Here is an 18,705-nt window from a genome sequence, read left to right as displayed (position 1 = left end):
ATATCTTATTTCAAGAAATCTTACCAAGCCATTTTTCACTTGTTCTATTGGCAGATTTTTTCACTTAATTCAAGATAAACATTCCTTGAAATAAGTTTTTTTTTCTTGTTTTAAGAGGGGTATTTTTTCTGTCAAGTTAAAGGGGTTTTACACAAATTTCCTCTTGGGTGAGTTCCATTTTTGACAGGAGTGAAGTCAACATCCTCACGCTGCAGACGGATTGAAACCACACCTTCCTTCAGCTCGCTCTCCTCCTCCTCCCAGGGTCCTGCCTCCGGTTGGCCAGGATCTAACACCACTTCTGTTTTGAGACTCGGGCAGAGAATTGGTCGTGTGTGTGAGTAGAGGAAGATGACGAAATTACAGCTTCATTTTTCCTTTTTTTTCCCCCTCCTCGGTTCTGTCACAGAAAAAAGCGTGCGACTGTTGCAAAAAACCAAAAGAATGCCATTGTGTAAATGGCCCATTTTACCAAACTGCCCCTAATTACAGCCTCTGGGCCTGTTAGCCTCCGTGTTACCGCTCCCTCTACCCCACAACACGGCCAGCGGCTCTCCGAGTGTCAAAGCGAGCTCACAGCCACAGATAGTGAGTGGTAGCTTGTCACTAACCCATGGCCCCCTGGTGTTTGCATGCAGTCATTGCATTCAGCAGATCCTAGAAGCTGTGCTCCACTGCCACCAGATGGGCGTGGTCCACCGCGACCTCAAGGTAAGTAGACACTCAGTGAAGACCAAAAACAACTGTCTCTGTCCTGTGGCCTCCCACTCCGACTACCTGCTGTATTTGTTGTTTTTCCTTTTCCACATCCTCACTGATGGACTCTCCCCAACCAGGTTCTGTTTAGGATTTTTACTTTCCCGCTCCGCTTGCAGATGTTCGATTGCACCTTCCACTGTCAAGCCTTTGATTGACTTTAACCCTCCTGTTGTCCTCATTTATGGGCACCAAAAAATATTGTTTCCTTGTCTGAAAAAAAAATCCAAAAATTCAGCAAAAAAATTCCACAAATTTCTGACAATTTGTGAAACCTTCAGGAAGAAAATTCCAATAATTCCTTAAAATTTCCCTTGAAAGTTTTGTTTTTAAAAAATCCCCCAAATTTGGCAAGAAAATTCTTGTAAATATTTTCAAAAAATGACTAAAAATCTTCCAAAAAAATCCTAAAAATATCTAAAGTGATTCCATATATATCAGTAAAACTTCTAATATTTTCTTTAAGAACATTCACATAAAAATCAACCAAAATCCAGCAAATTTCGCTGGATTTTTAATGATATTCATGTGAATGTAATTAAGAAACATTTTAAACATTTCTTTATTTCCACCAAAAAATATTCAAAGATTTCCCAAAAATGTTGAAAATGTGGACATTAGAAGTTTCACTGTGAAAATATATTTTTCCCACATTTTCAAACTTTAAAACAGGTCAATTTTGACCCGCAGGACGACACGAGGGTTAATGGAAACTGTCAGTCCACTGGCCTTCAACAGAAAAGTGTTAATGGACCTGAAGATAAGACTTGCGGCCCTCTAGCCATCTTGCAGCTATAAATAGCTGTTCATACTGTGTGTGGAGAACCTCTGCCACGGGCCTCCACCAATCACAGACATCAGGGCGTAGGGTTTTCAGTTTTTTGAAAGTTTTTCGAAGGTGACCTGGTCTGCCAGAACCCCATGTCTACATTAATTTTGACCTTGTTTGAAGCGTTTTTCCTGGTTAATTCTTGCATAAAATGACTTTTTATTCCTTTTTGTGTCATTGTTATGGCTAGATTTCATCATTTATTTCAATTTGGGATCCTTTTTTCCCTCCATTAAGCTTGTCCAATTACTCATAGCAGTGCTGAGGTGTGTTTTTATGAATATCTGGCTCAGTATGTAATTGTGGGACTTTTGTATCATAGTAGACATTTTTGCTGTTTTCAGGCCTAAAATCAACATGGCTGCCTATAACCAAACACCACGTGGCATTTTTACTGCAAGATTCTTCTAAAATTATATACAAAAAGTTGCAAAATGACCACGGAGATACACAAAATGACCACGAAACACCTAAAATGACCACAAACAGACTGAAAATGGCCACAAAGGAGTGCAAAAAATACCTAAAATGCCCACAAAACTGTATAAAAAAGACCAAAAAAGACACAGCATGGCCACAAAAACTCACAAAATGCCAAAAATGACACAAAATGACCACAGAAAAACACAAAATCACTTAAGGAGACAGATAATTATCATATAAAGACACAAAATGGCGAGAGACACAAAATAACTACAAAAAATGCAAAATGACCACAAAACACCTAAAATTATCACAAACAGACTGACATTTTTAAAGAAAGATTCTTCTAAATATTATATATACAATTGAGTAAAACTAAAATTGAAAGTTATTTCTAAAAATATTGTAGTAAACCTGTTGACTACTTTGTATTAAATAACTCAGAAAGCCTTGGAGTCTGGCCAGTCTTTTCTTCAGGAGGAAATGACATCATGTGGAGCAGGTCATGTGATCTGGAATTAACACACTTCCTTTTTGTAATGAGTAACTAAGTGGAAAATGATTTCTCAGACACAGATACAATTTGTTTTACATATAAAATTTTATATATTACCAAAGAATAAATATCTGTCATGATTATCTCAACTTAATCAAAAGAACACAATCCAAACTATTTCTGAATCAGCTCATTTTATTATTGTTTAGCTAATTAGAAGGTGGTTATTAAATTCAGTTGTCATTTTAGTGATGTTCAGTCATTTTTTATTAAGTGATTGTTTCCATAATAAAGACTTTGTAAAGATATGATCATAATGAACATGAAAACACTTTTTTTTTTTTTTTTTTAACTTTTCATAAAAAAATGTATGCAAGATATATCCCATGGACTTCAAAAGTCCCTCAGTTATATATTTACCCATCTATGAAAGATTCCCTTCTTCTAGTAATGAAACAGTCCCTCTTGATGGAGATATTTTGAAACTGGACCATGACATTGTTGGATATTTAAGATTATAAACCGCATCGTACCAGAGTGCCTTCTTACTGAGGTGTTTAAGTGGCTTATCATGGTGAAATATTTTTGGACTTTTCCACCCACGGTGGTCTGTCTTTTCACCTCTAATGCAGCCTACTGTGGCATCAAAGCTTTAATTTGCCAATCAAATGAACCGGGTGTGTCTGAGGTTTGGTTTACCTTCGGCAATAATGAGCTCGCATTTTGCATTCGTTGACTGCTCCTCTCTCTGTGCTCCGATTGGCCGTTGCCAGGCAGCCGCCGCGGCTCACTGCAGAAACACAAAGGCAAACAAATACAACCAAAACAAATAAGCACGCTGCAGAGCAGACACACTATGGAAAGAAGCCACATTGTGTGTGTTTATTCACGTGATTTCATTTCTGCAGATAATGGTTTTGGGTAATGTGTGGGGGGGCGATGCACGGCCGTCATCATAAAGTTCTTGTGAAGCTCTGTAGTTTATATGAAGAGTCTAGACATGGATTTATTGCATGCTGGCGTCAAGCATCATAACTTTTGTGGAGCAGTAAAGTCAAATACAGACCTGGTTTTGAACTGGTACCATTTCTGGATTTCCTATAACACCAAGAAATGCTGCATTTAGCCGCTCTTCCTTTAGCATGGCAATTTTTTTGTCTGCTTTGGAATCCGAATGCATACAACTTAGGAATACTCTGATTTATTGTCCCTCTGCTGTGACATTGCAGCTCTCTGTTAAAAGAATTAGTCCATCTTCCTTGTTAAACCTGGTGACTTGTGTTACTTCAGGAGGAAACTGCAGAGTCCTTTGCCAGTTGGACATCCCAGTTGGAACTCCCATGGAACTCGTTCCATCCTACTTTTTCCAAGTGGAAGACCGTACATTTTGGCGTTCATGTTGTCCAAAATGCAGCATAACTTCACACCCCCATATTTTTGTCCCATTTCCCAACTAAAGTTCTTCATCCTGTTTTTCACGCAGCTCCCTCTGGAGATATGAAAGACCTTTTTCACACCCCAAACAAAATTTGCAGAATTTTCCTTTTCAGATTTTTTTGTGAATGTTCTTAAAGAAACATTTTTAACGTTTCTTTTTTTCCCCAAAAAAATTTTCAAAGATTTTACAAAAATGTTGAAAATGTGGACATCAGAAGTTTCACTGTGAAAATATATCAAACTTTAAAACAGGTCAATTTTGACCCGCAGGACAACACGAGGGTTAACTGAGAAGATCATCACTTTAATCAATAAGGAAAACAATCCATAGTAGCAACCTTGATTTTATGCTTCCATCCACCATGCTGACCTTGTGACTGAAGGTTTCTTCTTCTGTTCACATTCATATATTGATTGAGAGACTGCCAAATCATACGTAAACTAACAAACAAGAAAAAATAAAGGGAAACATCTAAATAGATGAGTAGAGAAACGACAAAAGCAGATGCTTCCACACACGAGAGCAGGACTCAGTGAATGGTTTATGGACTGTGGATATTATTTTAATCAATTATTTTGGTCTTTCAAGTCACCAGAACTCAGATCAGACAAACACCATAGACTACTGTTGGTCTCTTTACTAGAGTTTTGTCAATTTTGACATGAAAAGAAGCACTGAAACTCTTCTTGTGGCAGAACAAAGGATTAAAACACAATTTTTTCCACTATTTTTCCTTTAATTTGTCACCTAGTTCTGCTTTTTTCCTTCTTCCATTTGTCCTCATTTCTTATTCTCTCCCTCCTGCTGTCTTGTGGAAAATCCCGGTAATGTGTTGATGTCGGATAACGCGGGGTATTCCCATTTGAGATAAAGACATTACAACCTGGGGGAAAAGTTGTTTGTGTGGAATTTTGGCAGCAAGCGTGCGCATTTGTCAGTAACCGTAGTAGTCTTCCAGATAGAAGCAGAACCCCCCTCAGGTTGGTTAACAGGCCAGTAATTCCATCCACTTCACTGTATTAGAGAGAATCCAATTACAGCTATTACACAGTAGCGACAAGGCGGAGGCATACATCCTGATTCACCTGATATGAACTGCACACAGATGCAGAAAGCCATGTTTGTGTGAACATTATGCTGGTATGTGGCTTGTCGGTGCAAACCTGACCACATCCTGCATATTACCTTCAGCAAAGTGTTTTCTGGACATTTATTTGTATTCAGCGCCCTGCAGGTTTGACTGTGTTTGCATTTGTGTGGCTATTGTAACCTTTTAGGAAGGCCTGAACGCCACACTAGGTAGTGGTTAAAGGCTTTGAGGGCTTAGAGATTTGTAAATAAATAAATAAATAAATAAAAAAAAGACAGTGATGAATCAAGAGGCGTCAAAGCACAGTGGGTGTCTAACGTCCATATGGCGCCATCGAATCGTCAATGGATGCAGCCCAAGTACAACTCTGGTTTATTACAGTTAGAGTTTTTCATATTGTAATTGGCCATTTTCCCATTAGTTATGATAACATCATACTCATCAAAATGAGCCCCTGGTTGTGTTGTGTGTTTATCTTCGTTCTGTATTCCAACTTTAAATGCTTCTTTGATTCCTGTCCTCGGTGTTAGGACCAGAGCGCATGAGAATCTCCCAGATTATGCAGCAGAACTTATATGTTTGTGATTTGATTTCAGCCCGGCTCAGTTGAGAGAGATCACATCGTTTTAAAGCAGTCTGGTGTGCCAGATTGTTCTAAATGCCACGCTTCCCAACAGGCTGCTGAAAAACACATTTACAGGCACAAAGAGGAGTGGCAGCCAACTGAAAATGTGTCATTGTTGTGAACGAATTCATCTCAAACTGACCCAGACTCTGAATGTGAATCAGCAGATATTTTTATTTCACAACAGGGTAATCTTTATCTTGTCAGTGCTGCATGTAACTGAATGTTAATTCGACGATGGGAGCTGTTGTGTCAAAATGTACCTTTTAGACGTAGTTAACTTTTCATGGCATGATTTGTACCAGTCTTGTACTTTTTTTTTTTGAGTTTTTATAAAAGAACCAGCTATTGTCTGACAGTTTTTCATCAACTGTGAATGTGCAGCAAAACAGAAAGAGCTCACCGTGAGCCACAGAATATTTACCAAATGGTTGAATCCAGAGTCACCTGAAATACCTTCTGAAAGCTCTCAACTCTGTAGGTGAGATCCTGAAACATAATGACATTGTTACACCAATTAGAAGTCCAAAAGGGCATGACGGAGCAGTCAGATGGTCAGATAGGTTGGAAACAAACCAGCAGTGTAGTCAAATGATCCAAGCAAGAACATTTTGAGGTAAAACTGAGAGTAATTGAAATGCTAGCTGGACAGGAACACCGTATGCAATGCATTGGGTTAAACTGTAATGGATGGTAGCAACAAGTGGGTAATATTTTAACCCTCTGATGCACAGCGTGGGTCAGGAGATACCCATTGTCCATTAAATTGGAGTCACTTTGGACCCATGTTGGGCGTCAGAGGGTTTGTGACTTGCTTGTGTTTGCTCAAAAACTGCTCGATCACCTGGAGCCATTGTAGTACCTTTGAGAAATTACGACCAAAGCTACAATACTACATGAGGCTTGGAGCGTCAAGGGCAATTCATGGTTTCTGCATCCCTATCAAGAGTTTCACGCATTTTTCTATTGATACTACACTTGGTGGCTATGCTTATGCAGACATGTTCCAGGTATGTACCTGTGGAAACATGATTGAGAGCTCCTTGAAAGAAAAGCACCTACATAACCTGGGTTCCTTTACATGCACGGATGTGGAAATCAGAAACTGGCTGTTTGATTTAACCCTTGTTTTGTCTTTGGGGTCATTCTCACCACAAGTAAAATCTTTTGCTCTTTTATACCTTTATGTAACAAGGTCTATTTGGCCCTAAATTCCAAAATGAAGGGAAAAATGTGGTAATTGGTTGGACTGAAGTAAGATTAAAGGTTTAACACAGATTTGATTGACAATTTAGGTAAGAATAAAGGGATCTGTGTATAATTGAGGGATGTTTGAAGTCCATGGGATATATCTTGCATACATTTTTATTAAAAGTTTAAAAACAAAAAAAAAAAACCCCAAAAAAACCAAAATGTTTTTTATGTTCATTATGATCATGTCTTTACAAATCCCATCATTATGTATTATGGAAACAATCACTTATTAATAAAAAATGACTGGATATCACTAAAATGTCAACTAAATAACCGTCCCAATTTAATAACAACCACCTTCTAATTAGCTAAACAATAATAAAATGAGCTGATTCAGAAATAGTTTTGATTGTGTTCTTTTTATTAAGCTGAGATAATCATGAAAGATACTTCTTTTTTGACAATATATCAAATTTTATATAGAAAATAACAAATTGTATCTGTGGTTTACTACAATATCTTCATAAATAACTTTCAATTTAAATTTTACTCAAATGTGTATATAATATTTAGAAGAATCTTTCCGTAAAAATGCCATGTGGTGTTTGGTTATAGGCGGCCATGTTGATTTTAGGCCTGAAAACAGCAAAAATGTCAACAATGATACAAAATGTCCCGCAATTATATATTGCCCCAAGGATTTATGCTACTTGTCATGATCAAACTCCAAACTTTCACCGTCTTCCTCTTGTCTTTTTCTGCCTTTTTGCCTTCACCAGGTTACTTGTTTGTTTTCCAGGACTGGGGTTGGGGTGGTTGGCTGTTATCAGGAAGCGTTTGCAATGACTGCATGATGCTAAAGAATGCATTCACCCCCAAATCCTCCCTCTCTCCTCGTTTCACTTCCACCTCCTTCCCCTCCTCCTCCTCACCCTCTTCCCACAGCATGCCCCCCCCCAACCCTCAAAGACTTGCACGATTTAGAATCCGCACATGCTCCACTAACTGCTCAAATAACCTTGAAATATGAACATTGACTGATGAAATGGATTTCATTTGACTCCGCTGAACGACATGACTGATGCCTTTTGGAATGAAGTGCACAGACGGTAATAAAATATGTGTGTATCCGAGGTGTCAGTTATATATTAAGACCCACACAGGGTAATTTATTCTGCGTCAATGTGTGGCTCTATTTCTACTCTCATACATTTATTTTCACCTTCATTATCACTAGCAATAGGGAAGAAGTGTCCATGCATGTATAGACAGTATGTATGGAAGAGACGTAGGTGGAGAGGTCATTTATCTCACTAAGAAGCTGGAAAAGCTTCTTGTACATGTATAAGGTTGCTGCAAGCACCACTGGTTCCAAAGTGTGATGTTTAAGTTGGAGACCAAATGGTGTAGCTGCCCAGCACTGCAGTAAGAATTTCCTACTTTTTGAATCCTCAGCAAATCTTAGCATCAGTGAAAGTTGAACCACACAGCCTAAGGTGGCATTTCTTTGGACAACAAGTATTAGACATGGACTTTTTTTCAGTAATATCGATTGAGAGGGCCGTTAATATCAACCTCCAGTGATAATAGAGGATTTTTCATGATTAAAAATCTCAGAAGCTCAGATATTTGTGTTCTCCCATTCGAGACATCTGCATCAAGAGTGTTAAACATGGGTGATAAATGCAAATAGGGGTTCATTATGTCGGTAAAATAATACTAGTCTATATAAGCAAGTTAAAATCTATCCATTAAAGTAACTGGGTGTAATTGTTGCAGAATAAAAAGCAGCTTTCCCCTTTGTTGTTGCCACATTACAGCACAGTCATTTTGACTAATTTCCCTACTTGGCTCCATCAAGAGAAACCGCTTTTGAAAATGTCAGCAAATGCATGATTCACCCACCCTGAACCCTTTTCCTGAAGCCCCTCTCCGCTCTGAACGTTTCCTGGGCTTCGGCATGAGTCACCGTCTGCCTCCCTCCACCAGCTGGCCTCACGCCGTCCGTTTGAGCGTAGCCTGCAGCATCTTATCCACCAGAGCTGCTGGGCTGGGGTCAGCTACGGCCCCTGACTCAACCTCACTGTAATCGGGCTCAACATGAGTCATCGGTGGCTCTCTGTGTGTAGAGGCTGGACTCTGACATGCCATCCTCCTTGTAGACATTTATCTGTTTGGTTCTTGAGCGCTTGGCCTCAAGGACTAATCAGCCATTAGTCCAAACTGCTAATCGCTCAACCACACTACACTGCAAAAACTCAAAATCTTACCAAGTCTATTTGTCTTATTTTTAGTCAAAATGTCTCATCCTACTCAATTTAAGATAAATTCTTAACAAGAGACATTTCAGCAGATGGAGGGACTTGTTTTAAGACGATGCATCTTAAATATCTTGTTAAGTCAAACAATCTTGAAAATATCTTGATTTGAGTTGAATTGTACAAGAAAACTCAGAATAAGTTTAACCCTCGTGTCGTCCTGCGGGTCAAAATTAATCCGTTTTAAGTTTGAAAATGTGGGAAAAATATATATTTTCACAGTGAAACTTCTGATGTCCACATTTTCAACATTTTTGGGAAATCTCTGAGCATTTTTTGGTGGGAAAAAAATGTTAAAAATGTTTCTTAAGAACATTCACCAAAAAATCAACCAAAATCCATCGAATTTCACTGGATTTTGGTTGATTTTTTTTGTGAATGTTCTTAAAGAAAATATTAGAAGTTTTACTGATATATATGTAATCACTAGATATTTTTAGTATTTTTTTGGAAGATTTGTACTCGTTTTTTTGAAAATATTTACAAGAATTTTCTTGCCAAATTTGGGGGATTTAAAAAAAAAAAAAAACTCTTAATGGAAATTTTTAAGGAATTATTGGAATTGTCTTCCTGAAGGTTTTGCAAATTTTCAGAAATTTGGTCAATTTTTTTGCTGATTTTTTGGGATTATTTTCAGACAAGGAAACAATATTTTTTGGTGCCCATAAATGAAGACAGTAGGAGGGTTAATATATCTCAAATTAGGAGATTACATGAAAGCAAAAATCTATTTTTGAGTGAAAAACTGCTATTTCTTTTTTTTTTTTTTTTTTTTTAATAATTAAAGCATGTCTGGCTTATTTTAAGATGCCTAAGCTTGACAATCCTGGTAAAATAGAGCTTAAAATACGTTTTCCCATCTAATTTTAAGATCTCAATATTCTAAATATATCTTATTCCAAGAAATCTTACCAAGCCATTTTTCACTTGTTCTATTGGCAGATTTTTTCACTTATTTCAAGGTAAAAGTTCCTTGAAATACGCTTTGCTGTCTTGTTTTGAGAGGAGCATTTTTTCCAGTGTGGTATCAGTCCTTAATGTTATTGTGCACCAAAACGACCCTTCCCGTAGATTCAGAAGCCTATTACCAAAACGCTTTACCTCAGTCATGTTTATTTTCATTTTACGCTGATATCGCCAGTTAATCTGAGATATTGAAGGTTTTTAATCTGTGTTCCTTCACCCAAAAGCCGGAGAATTTGCTTCTAGCCAGCAAGTTGAAGGGGGCGGCAGTTAAACTGGCAGATTTTGGCCTGGCCATTGAAGTGCAGGGAGACCAGCAGGCATGGTTTGGTGAGTTGACTCCACTTTTTGTGATTCTGTGATAGTTGAAATGTACTTTTGACTGACATGCATAATTAAGATGATACACACCAGTTCACTGTCTTTAGGTGAATCAAGCATCAAGTTTGTATCTTATGTGTGGTGTGTGTTGATGTTAAGGATCAGCTGATGTTTTTGTTTTTTTAGTTTTAACTCTGCCAAGGAACACGAAGTTTTGTGACGATTGCTGTATGTTTGTCCGTCTGTCTGTCTGTTAGCAACATTACTCAAAAACAGACCAACAGATTTGGATGAAATTTTCAGGGAAGGTCAGAAATGTCGCAAGGACCAAGTGATTAGATTTTGGCAGTGATGAGGCTTATAGTCTGGATCCATGGAGTTGTTAAATATTTCAACAAGTGAACACTACGTCAGCTGCCTGCTAACGATCACATGATTGTGATCCTACTACAAATCCACCACTGCGGACTTATCGGGACTTATACATCAGAAATGATACAATGACTGAGCAGCCTTGGCGGAATACCTCGCTCTCTGAGTGCTTTTCTTGCTATTTAAAGGATGATGTTAGTATCGACTGCTAGTAATTGGGCAAGGCCAATAGCCGATATCTGGAGCCAATATGCATCAAATGTTAATTATTAACTGTATGTGATACCAGGGAACCTGTCTTTCATAACTAGGTTACTTCATTACCCCTTTGATGCACAACATGGGTCAAGAGATGCCCATTTTCCATTGAATATGGGTCACTTTTGACCCATGTTGTACATCAAAGGGTTAATAAAGATGACAGAATCTACACATATCCACATTAAATGTTGTATCTTTAACAGAATGTGATTATAGGTAGCGGTGCTCTAGATCGCCACATAACCAGCCTCCAGCAAATGAATTATTGGGGCATTTTCTGTGCAACTAGGAAAGTTTAATAAACTTTCAGCAGTGTTTGCAACGTCATCTTCCAAATACAGCTCTGCTAATTCAAGTGTGCACTCTCTCTCTCTGTGTAAACAATCGCTTTCAGTGACTGGCTGAATAACAATACCAGTAATCTAAAAACATGCCAACATCAACCTCAATAATTGGTTGGGTAGATACTCAGACGATCCCTCCTTGAACAAAGCCCAGTCCCACGCCTAGTCCATTTAGTCATTTACGATATGTAGACTGATGAGCGCAACAACATGACAAGTCCTGCCTAATAGGGAAGTGCATGGACTCAACAAGACCTCCAAAGTTGCCCTGTGGTATCTAACTCCAAGATGTTAGCAGCAGATATTTTCAGGTCCAGTAAGTTGTCTGTTAAACTCATCAAGAATCAGACTAATTCCAGCACATCCCCTACCATCCTGTACCAAAGCTACGGAACACTGTTGGTAGTTCCTCACCACTGGCCGTTGGTCACTCCAATCGTCTGGTCATGACAGTTTGTTAATGAGAGTTTAAGTGGTTCAGCTTTTTACACCTGAACATCCTTCTCACAATCAATATGTTCACCACAGGAGGCAACTGTTCAATTACTCTCTAATCTAGCCAGAAATTGACATGAATTTTAAGTGATTATGACGATTTAGCTCATTGGTGCATATACATGAAGGGCAATTTAACTTCCCATATTGAAGAAATCTTTTCAGATTCTTTTGCATCTTCTTATCTTTCATCCTTTTTGGCGTTTTGCTGATGCACAAATCCAGTTTCAGACATCTTCTCTCACAGGACAGTGTGATTTGTGCGACTCTTCTCTTTCTGTATTGTCACCTGCTTTCAGAAAAACTCTTATAAATCTCATTAAAGAAATAGGAAATAGACCAACTGGGTTTTTGTCCTGGTTTTGTATTTCTTTAAACATGTAAATCAAATGAAAATCTACAACTGTGCCATCCTGTCATTTATCTACCTATCTAAAGGGAGTAGGTGTGCCGACGCTCTCGGCTCTCATCTCTGGTTTGATTTGGATGGATATCAGGCCTATTTCTCTCCCACTATTCCCCGTAGAACAGAGAAGTAATTAGTCTATTCCCCCAGCACCGGCCTCCATCTGGAACCAGTTCACTTTGTGTTCTGACTTTACTACTAGCGGTGCAACGTCTCATTGCCCAGAGGGTCTGCTGGTACTTTGAGGCTGCTTTAAAAGTAGGCTGGCCATGAGCCAAACTACATACCCGGAAAGTGGTGTTTTCCTTCTTGGAGCTTGTTAACCTCGGCTCATAAACCTCAATTTATGGGACCGCTGATCCTGAACTACAGTGAAATGTTTGCCTTTTAGGAGACAGTCCTAACGAGCTTTTCATGGACCACTACGTACAGTTTAAAGTTTATGTGTGTGTTTGTTGCAGGTTTTGCTGGGACACCAGGCTATCTGTCTCCAGAGGTGCTGAGGAAAGATCCCTATGGCAAGCCTGTGGATATGTGGGCTTGTGGTAAGATCTTCTGCTTAGCTCTTTGTTTGGTTGGTGTTAGCCTCACGTACAGTAGCAGCTGCTTGTTATTAGTTGCAAACAAATCTCATGGCTTGAAACGGCTAAACTGTCTTTAAAGGAAGCTCAGACTCAGAGCAGAGTCACTGGTGGGATCATGTTTTAAAAACCTGCTAATACCAAGTTAGATTTTGAAATTATGGCTGCTTAGTGCACTTTTACTGCAGTGAAAATTGCTTTTTTACGCATGAAAATCCTGTGTAATTACAACTATAACCAATATTAGAAGCAGTATTCAGACCCTACTTGAGTTTTATTTTAAAGGTCTTGCAAATTTCACTGAAAAAAGGAAGTTTATTAAAAAAAAAAATATAAAAAAAATTTGTCAGCACAATGAAGTGGAATAGAAGCATCAGGTGTCCTAACTAGGAAATTTCACATAAAGTCCAAGCACCATAAAAGTATACTTAAGTACATGTAATTCCATTCCACCAGTGCCTCAAAAATAATTTAGTCTTTGTTGATTTCACACTTAATCCACAGGCCCTGTGTTAAATGAATTAGTGGGTGGATAAACTTGAAATGGAACGAAGCGTAACTTCCACTGAAACCTCAAATTAAAGCATATATTTAGTTTTCATTCAATCAGTCAGTAAAAATAAAGCAACTTTGGTGGATTTACTGGGCCTGTATTTTAGCCTTTAAGGTGATCCATCTTCTTATCCCATGCAAGGAAGAAAGAATTAGTGTGAGAGTTTTAACATTTTTAACATATGATGGAGGAATGGATGACAAATACTAAAAACCTGGTTCCATCCATGTCACGTTCCACTTGAGTAACAAACAGCTCAAATCTGAGTGTCTCTAATGCTGTTCAAGTGCAGGTTCTGCAGTTGTAGTTTGGGTAAAATGTCCAATATACAGTCATGGAACAAATTATTAGACCACCCTTGTTTTCTTCACATTCTTGTTCATTTTAATGCCTGGTACCACTAAAGGTATATTACCTGAAGAATACAATGAACACAACAACAAATGCAGCACTGAATGTGTCGTACTCATCCTGTCAAATACCCTGCCACACCTGACTGCTTTGGATACTCAGTGAATGTCTCTTTAAATTCAGTTTTTAGTTTACCGATATTTCATTTCCCATTCAGACTGCTGTGAGTGTGTGCGCTTCTCTTCAGTTTGTGTCCCACAGAGGAGAACAGAGGGCTCCAACCTCTTGAATTAATCATTGCTGCCGCTCATTACACACACATCTGATGGGCCGGGCCACCTGGGCCTGAGATGTCAGACACACACTGCGTAAAACACACACTCGTGCCGCTTTAAACACACCTGTGCTGACTCACGGAGTCCACAGCAACAATAGCCGGTGTTGTGTTTGTGGTCAGACCGTCTCATCGTCACATAGAAAGCCTTTTCATCTAATCCTGGCAAACCGACCAGCCAATCAAAAACACCGTCTGGGTAACAGAGGCAAACATACGCAGATAGAGTGTCTGTTACTACACTGCTCTTTATTTAGACATCATTTGTTTGTCTATATTTAGCATCATTTTCTGTTTTGTGTTGGCATTTACAATTTGCATGGAAAAACAGAAAATGGCTAAAAAACATCCAAATATTATTCGGTTTGAGGTGGAGAATTTGGCAATTAAAGCAAAAACATGCGACAAGGTGCACTGGAAACAGACTTGGTGAATAAATGATGAAATTCGTGAAGCATTTGCCTTCAATGCTCACTGAAGCCTCCCCTCCCCTGGAGAGATGACAAATGGACAAAAACATCAGATCTGTGTGAGGAAACTATCCACAAAGCTGCACAGCAACCAAACTTAGATAACCAGTTTTCATCGCATTTTCCACATTATTGTCCTCGTGCTTTTTCACCATCTGAGGTTTACAGCATCTTGTTCTTCTTCTGCAATAGTTTAAAAGCTCTGGATGGGAAAATGAGCTCCACCAGATGTTTATCTTGATGAAATTTGGTCAACGTTGCTTAAACATCTGCTTTAAAATGTATTTTTTGACTACCAAGTGACCAGCATGTCCTGATAAACCATGATCACAGTGTGTTTTTGTGTTGTGTAGGTGTGATCCTCTACATTCTCCTGGTGGGATACCCTCCATTCTGGGACGAGGACCAGCACCGACTCTACCAGCAGATCAAAGCTGGAGCTTATGATGTGAGTTTACACTGACACACAATACAATGAGTACTAATACGATTCATTTTAAATATCTTAAACGATACGAAGTTCAATTTTAACTTCATATCACCACTTTATTCCCAACTCAAGTCTCCTAAATGTACTGTCGGATCTTTATTCTATCAATACATTATCTGTTATATGCTGCCTGTCCAAAAAAATAAAAAATCACCACTTGGATTTAACTAAGCAAATAGGTAAGAGCCTTCCATTGGATAATTACTACAGTGATGAATATGTTTCAGCTGCAACAACTTCTCTAACCCTAGCTGATGCAGTGAGGGGCTTCTCATTTCTTAAACAACCATGTGGGAAGACATATCCTGTGGTCATGGAAAGGACGTTAATCTGTCTCAGAAGGGTCAAATTATTGGCCTGCATCAAAAAAGAAAACAGCTAAGGAGATGAAACTACTGAAATTAGTTTAAGAACTGTCCAATGCATCATTAAAACCTGAATGATTGTGGTGAATTATCATTATCTCTGTATTCTGTTGTAGTAGGTATAGATACAGTTTGCAGCAAAATGAACTGTCCCTGATTCCTCACCCAAAGCAGTGTTGGTACATTAAGCATAGAAGTAAAGCCATGCGTCAGTAGCTTGCGGAGTTGTATTATCCCACGGCCTGTTTTCTCTCGGTTGCCTGTTTTGGATGTGTTTACTTGCTGTGATAGCCAAGCAGGGGTCACTGACTTTGTATGCCATCAAGGTTTCTCTTAACTCTTCATCGACACAGGGTGCTTTTGTGTAGCCGCGTTTCAGGGCCAAGTGCTAATTGATGTTGCCGATAAGAGGGTGTTAAGTCGTTCCGTCTGTGGACGAGTTGACTTGAGGGACGCAGTTTTCTTTTCTGGCGTTTCAAAGCTAAGTTGTGAAGCTAGATCTCTGTTCATCTCTGCCATCCTGCTTCCTCTCATTCTATGCATTTCTTTCAATATCTCTTTGAAAACTTTAGCAAAGCAGAACATCTCTGTAAACAGTGTTTGTTCTCCATCGCTCATGGTTGGGGTGGGGAGTGGGAGGTAGATGGACAGCAATACATCGGAGAGGTAAAACTTCAAAGTCCAGTAAATTGGGCTTGGAGTGTGAATGGGGGCCAAGAACAAAACACCACATATGCTGTTAAAGGGTCTTCCTCGGCTGATACACCAGCCTTGTCTATTTTAAGACAAATGTGATAATGAAACAGAACCAAGAACATAAAGATGTAGAATTAGTTCATGTAGTGGTGGGTGATTCATGAAATTTAATGAAGGTAGAGGTTTTCAGAAACACATCTTACATGCATATCTGTGCAAGTTAAATATCAATTTTCACTGAAGTCTAAATGCATCCAGAAAACATCATCAGCAGTGATAATACAGTCATTCATTTTGTGGCACTGGTAGCAAAAAAGACCCTCAAGAAGTCGTGTAGAGTTTTGACCATAGTCGGTGCACCTTTTATTGTTGATATTCAAGTCTTTTATTTTTCCAGTACTTCGAATTTTCCTCTTCTGTCAAGCTTCTGTAGACTTGGAGTCATCTTCTAGTGTTTTGGTATATCTATTAAAGTCACATGCCTTTCAACTTTTGCATTCATGCAGCCTCATATCATCACACTTACACCTCCGTGCTTCATTGTCAGGACTATGCATTCACTGTGGTAGTTCCACACATGCAGGACCCCATCTGATCCAAACAAATTCACCTTCGTTTTGTCTGACTAATAAATGTTTCTTAACATTTATCAGTCTTCTTTTCATGTTCTTTAGCAAAGTTAATCTTGCAGTTTGGTTGTAAACGGCAGTAAAAGTGTATTTTCTTGGATACCGTCAACTATGGTTGACATAATGTAGTGTCCTTCACACTATCTGAGCTGTCACAGAAACGACAAATTTCACTGATAACCCCTATACAAAGGCTGACACACTTGCCCATCTGTTTTTCAGAGCTACATTGTGCAAGTAACATCATTTTAGAAGCATGGCCACTGCAGCTTTGATAAATGGTACTATGGCTTGTTCAATATCTTCTGAATACTGACACAAAGGTGTTTGGACTGATTTTAGGTGGTTCCTGATCTTCCCATATTCTTTTCCATATTTGTCAAGTCTCACAAGCAGATTGTCCAATTCTTCTGCCAATTCTTTTCCAAATTAAGCCATGATGTAGACATTCAGATAGGGACCACCAATAGATCCAAAGCTAAGAAAGTTCTGGTATTCACTGGTCTTACGTCCACAGGTTCTGGTATTCACTGTTTATACGACAGGGTCTTTTTTGATATGTAGGCTGCTGTAATACAGCCTTAGCATCCCTAGATGTTGTGCTTTGCAGCCTGAGGCCTCAGAGAATGATCTGATAAAAAGATTTAGAAAAGTATAATGGTGTCAAAACTGTCAGTCCTATCATAGGCCCTATAGGCGTGAAAAAATGACCAACTCTCACAGCATAAAAGACGATGCACAGCTCAATATCTCGGGTTTTTCTTGGGGTGTTGATCATTGGTAAGAACTTCTCCCGGGTTTTTTGTCGACAGTAAATCCTACTGCCCTTGAATGCTGACTTCTCTTGGTGATTTTTTGAAGATCCTTAACATTTGAACACGGTCCAATCTTAGACTCTGGCCCTTGATTTGGGACTTCATCAATAGCAATATATTCTAAGCATTATTCTTGTTTAAAATTATATGCTAAAACACACATTGCATCTGTCCTAAACAGAGAACAACATACTGCTTAAATGTAAAAAGTGTTCCAAATCTAGTTCAGGAAACTTTCAGCACTCTGCTCTAGCCCTGAGGACATAAAAATTGATAGTTGGATATTATTAGATACTTGAATTGACCTTTATAAAAGACAGAAGATTTCTCACTTACCTACATCATACATTTAGTACATTTATTCCAGGTGGTAAATGTAAATAAATACATATATGACTGGGTTACAGATGGATGGTGGTCAATGAGCAGATGTACAGTTTAAGGCTCCAGTCAGATGAAGGGTTGGTAATAATTTCTGTGATGTCGTTCCTGAACAGTTCCCTTCTCCAGAGTGGGACACGGTGACTCCAGAGGCCAAAGACCTGATCAACAAGATGCTGACCATCAACCCAGCCAAGAGGGTCACTGCCACAGATGCACTCAAACACCCCTGGATCTGCGTAGGTGTCGCACTGACAACCTTCACATCTGAGCCCTCCATCATCACTTAAAGACCTCTTATAATCTCCACACACTGTCTCTTTGTGTTGACAGCAACGCTCCACTGTGGCGTCCATGATGCACAGACAGGAGACCGTGGAGTGCCTCAAGAAATTCAACGCTAGAAGGAAACTCAAGGTACAACATCTGGGCCAATAGCTCAGCAGTTATCAACCACTTGCTGCAATATCTAATGAGAAAGTGAACAGATTTGATGTTTTTCTCTGGGAAAAAAAGGTCCGGTTTGCTTTTTAATGCTACAGAAATCAGCCAAACTCAGTTCTAGACAGCACAAGACCTAATCATTAACCTTTCAGCCTGTGTAAACATCGAAGTTTGTTTCTCTCTGTGGTCATTTCTCTCCCTAGGGTGCTATCCTGACTACTATGCTTGCCACTCGCAACTTCTCAGGTAGGACTGAGCCAGTTAT

General features: G+C 39.0%; 1 protein-coding gene across 22 annotated transcripts in view; it reads left to right on the top strand.

Moving 5' to 3' along the window:
* Positions 1-18,705, top strand: part of camk2d1 (calcium/calmodulin-dependent protein kinase (CaM kinase) II delta 1) — a 127,332-nt gene that overhangs the window by 81,394 nt on the left and 27,233 nt on the right. For 13 of the 22 annotated variants that reach the window (XM_055008016.1, XM_055008010.1, XM_055008007.1 and 10 more), the window contains 7 exons: positions 639-711; positions 10,360-10,462; positions 12,793-12,876; positions 14,974-15,068; positions 18,113-18,235; positions 18,330-18,413; positions 18,644-18,686. In XM_055008016.1, coding sequence (XP_054863991.1) covers positions 639-711; positions 10,360-10,462; positions 12,793-12,876; positions 14,974-15,068; positions 18,113-18,235; positions 18,330-18,413; positions 18,644-18,686 — 605 coding nt within the window. The remainder of the gene's footprint in view (positions 1-638; positions 712-10,359; positions 10,463-12,792; positions 12,877-14,973; positions 15,069-18,112; positions 18,236-18,329; positions 18,414-18,643; positions 18,687-18,705) is intronic. The other 9 variants (XM_055008011.1, XM_055008008.1, XM_055008022.1 and 6 more) reach the window with 1 other exon arrangement.

This window comes from Amphiprion ocellaris, chromosome 23 (assembly GCF_022539595.1).
Source record: "Amphiprion ocellaris isolate individual 3 ecotype Okinawa chromosome 23, ASM2253959v1, whole genome shotgun sequence".
Classification (NCBI taxonomy): Eukaryota; Metazoa; Chordata; class Actinopteri; family Pomacentridae; genus Amphiprion; species Amphiprion ocellaris.
Note: the sequence above shows the minus strand (reverse complement) of the source record. Positions and strands in the feature narration are given on the sequence as shown.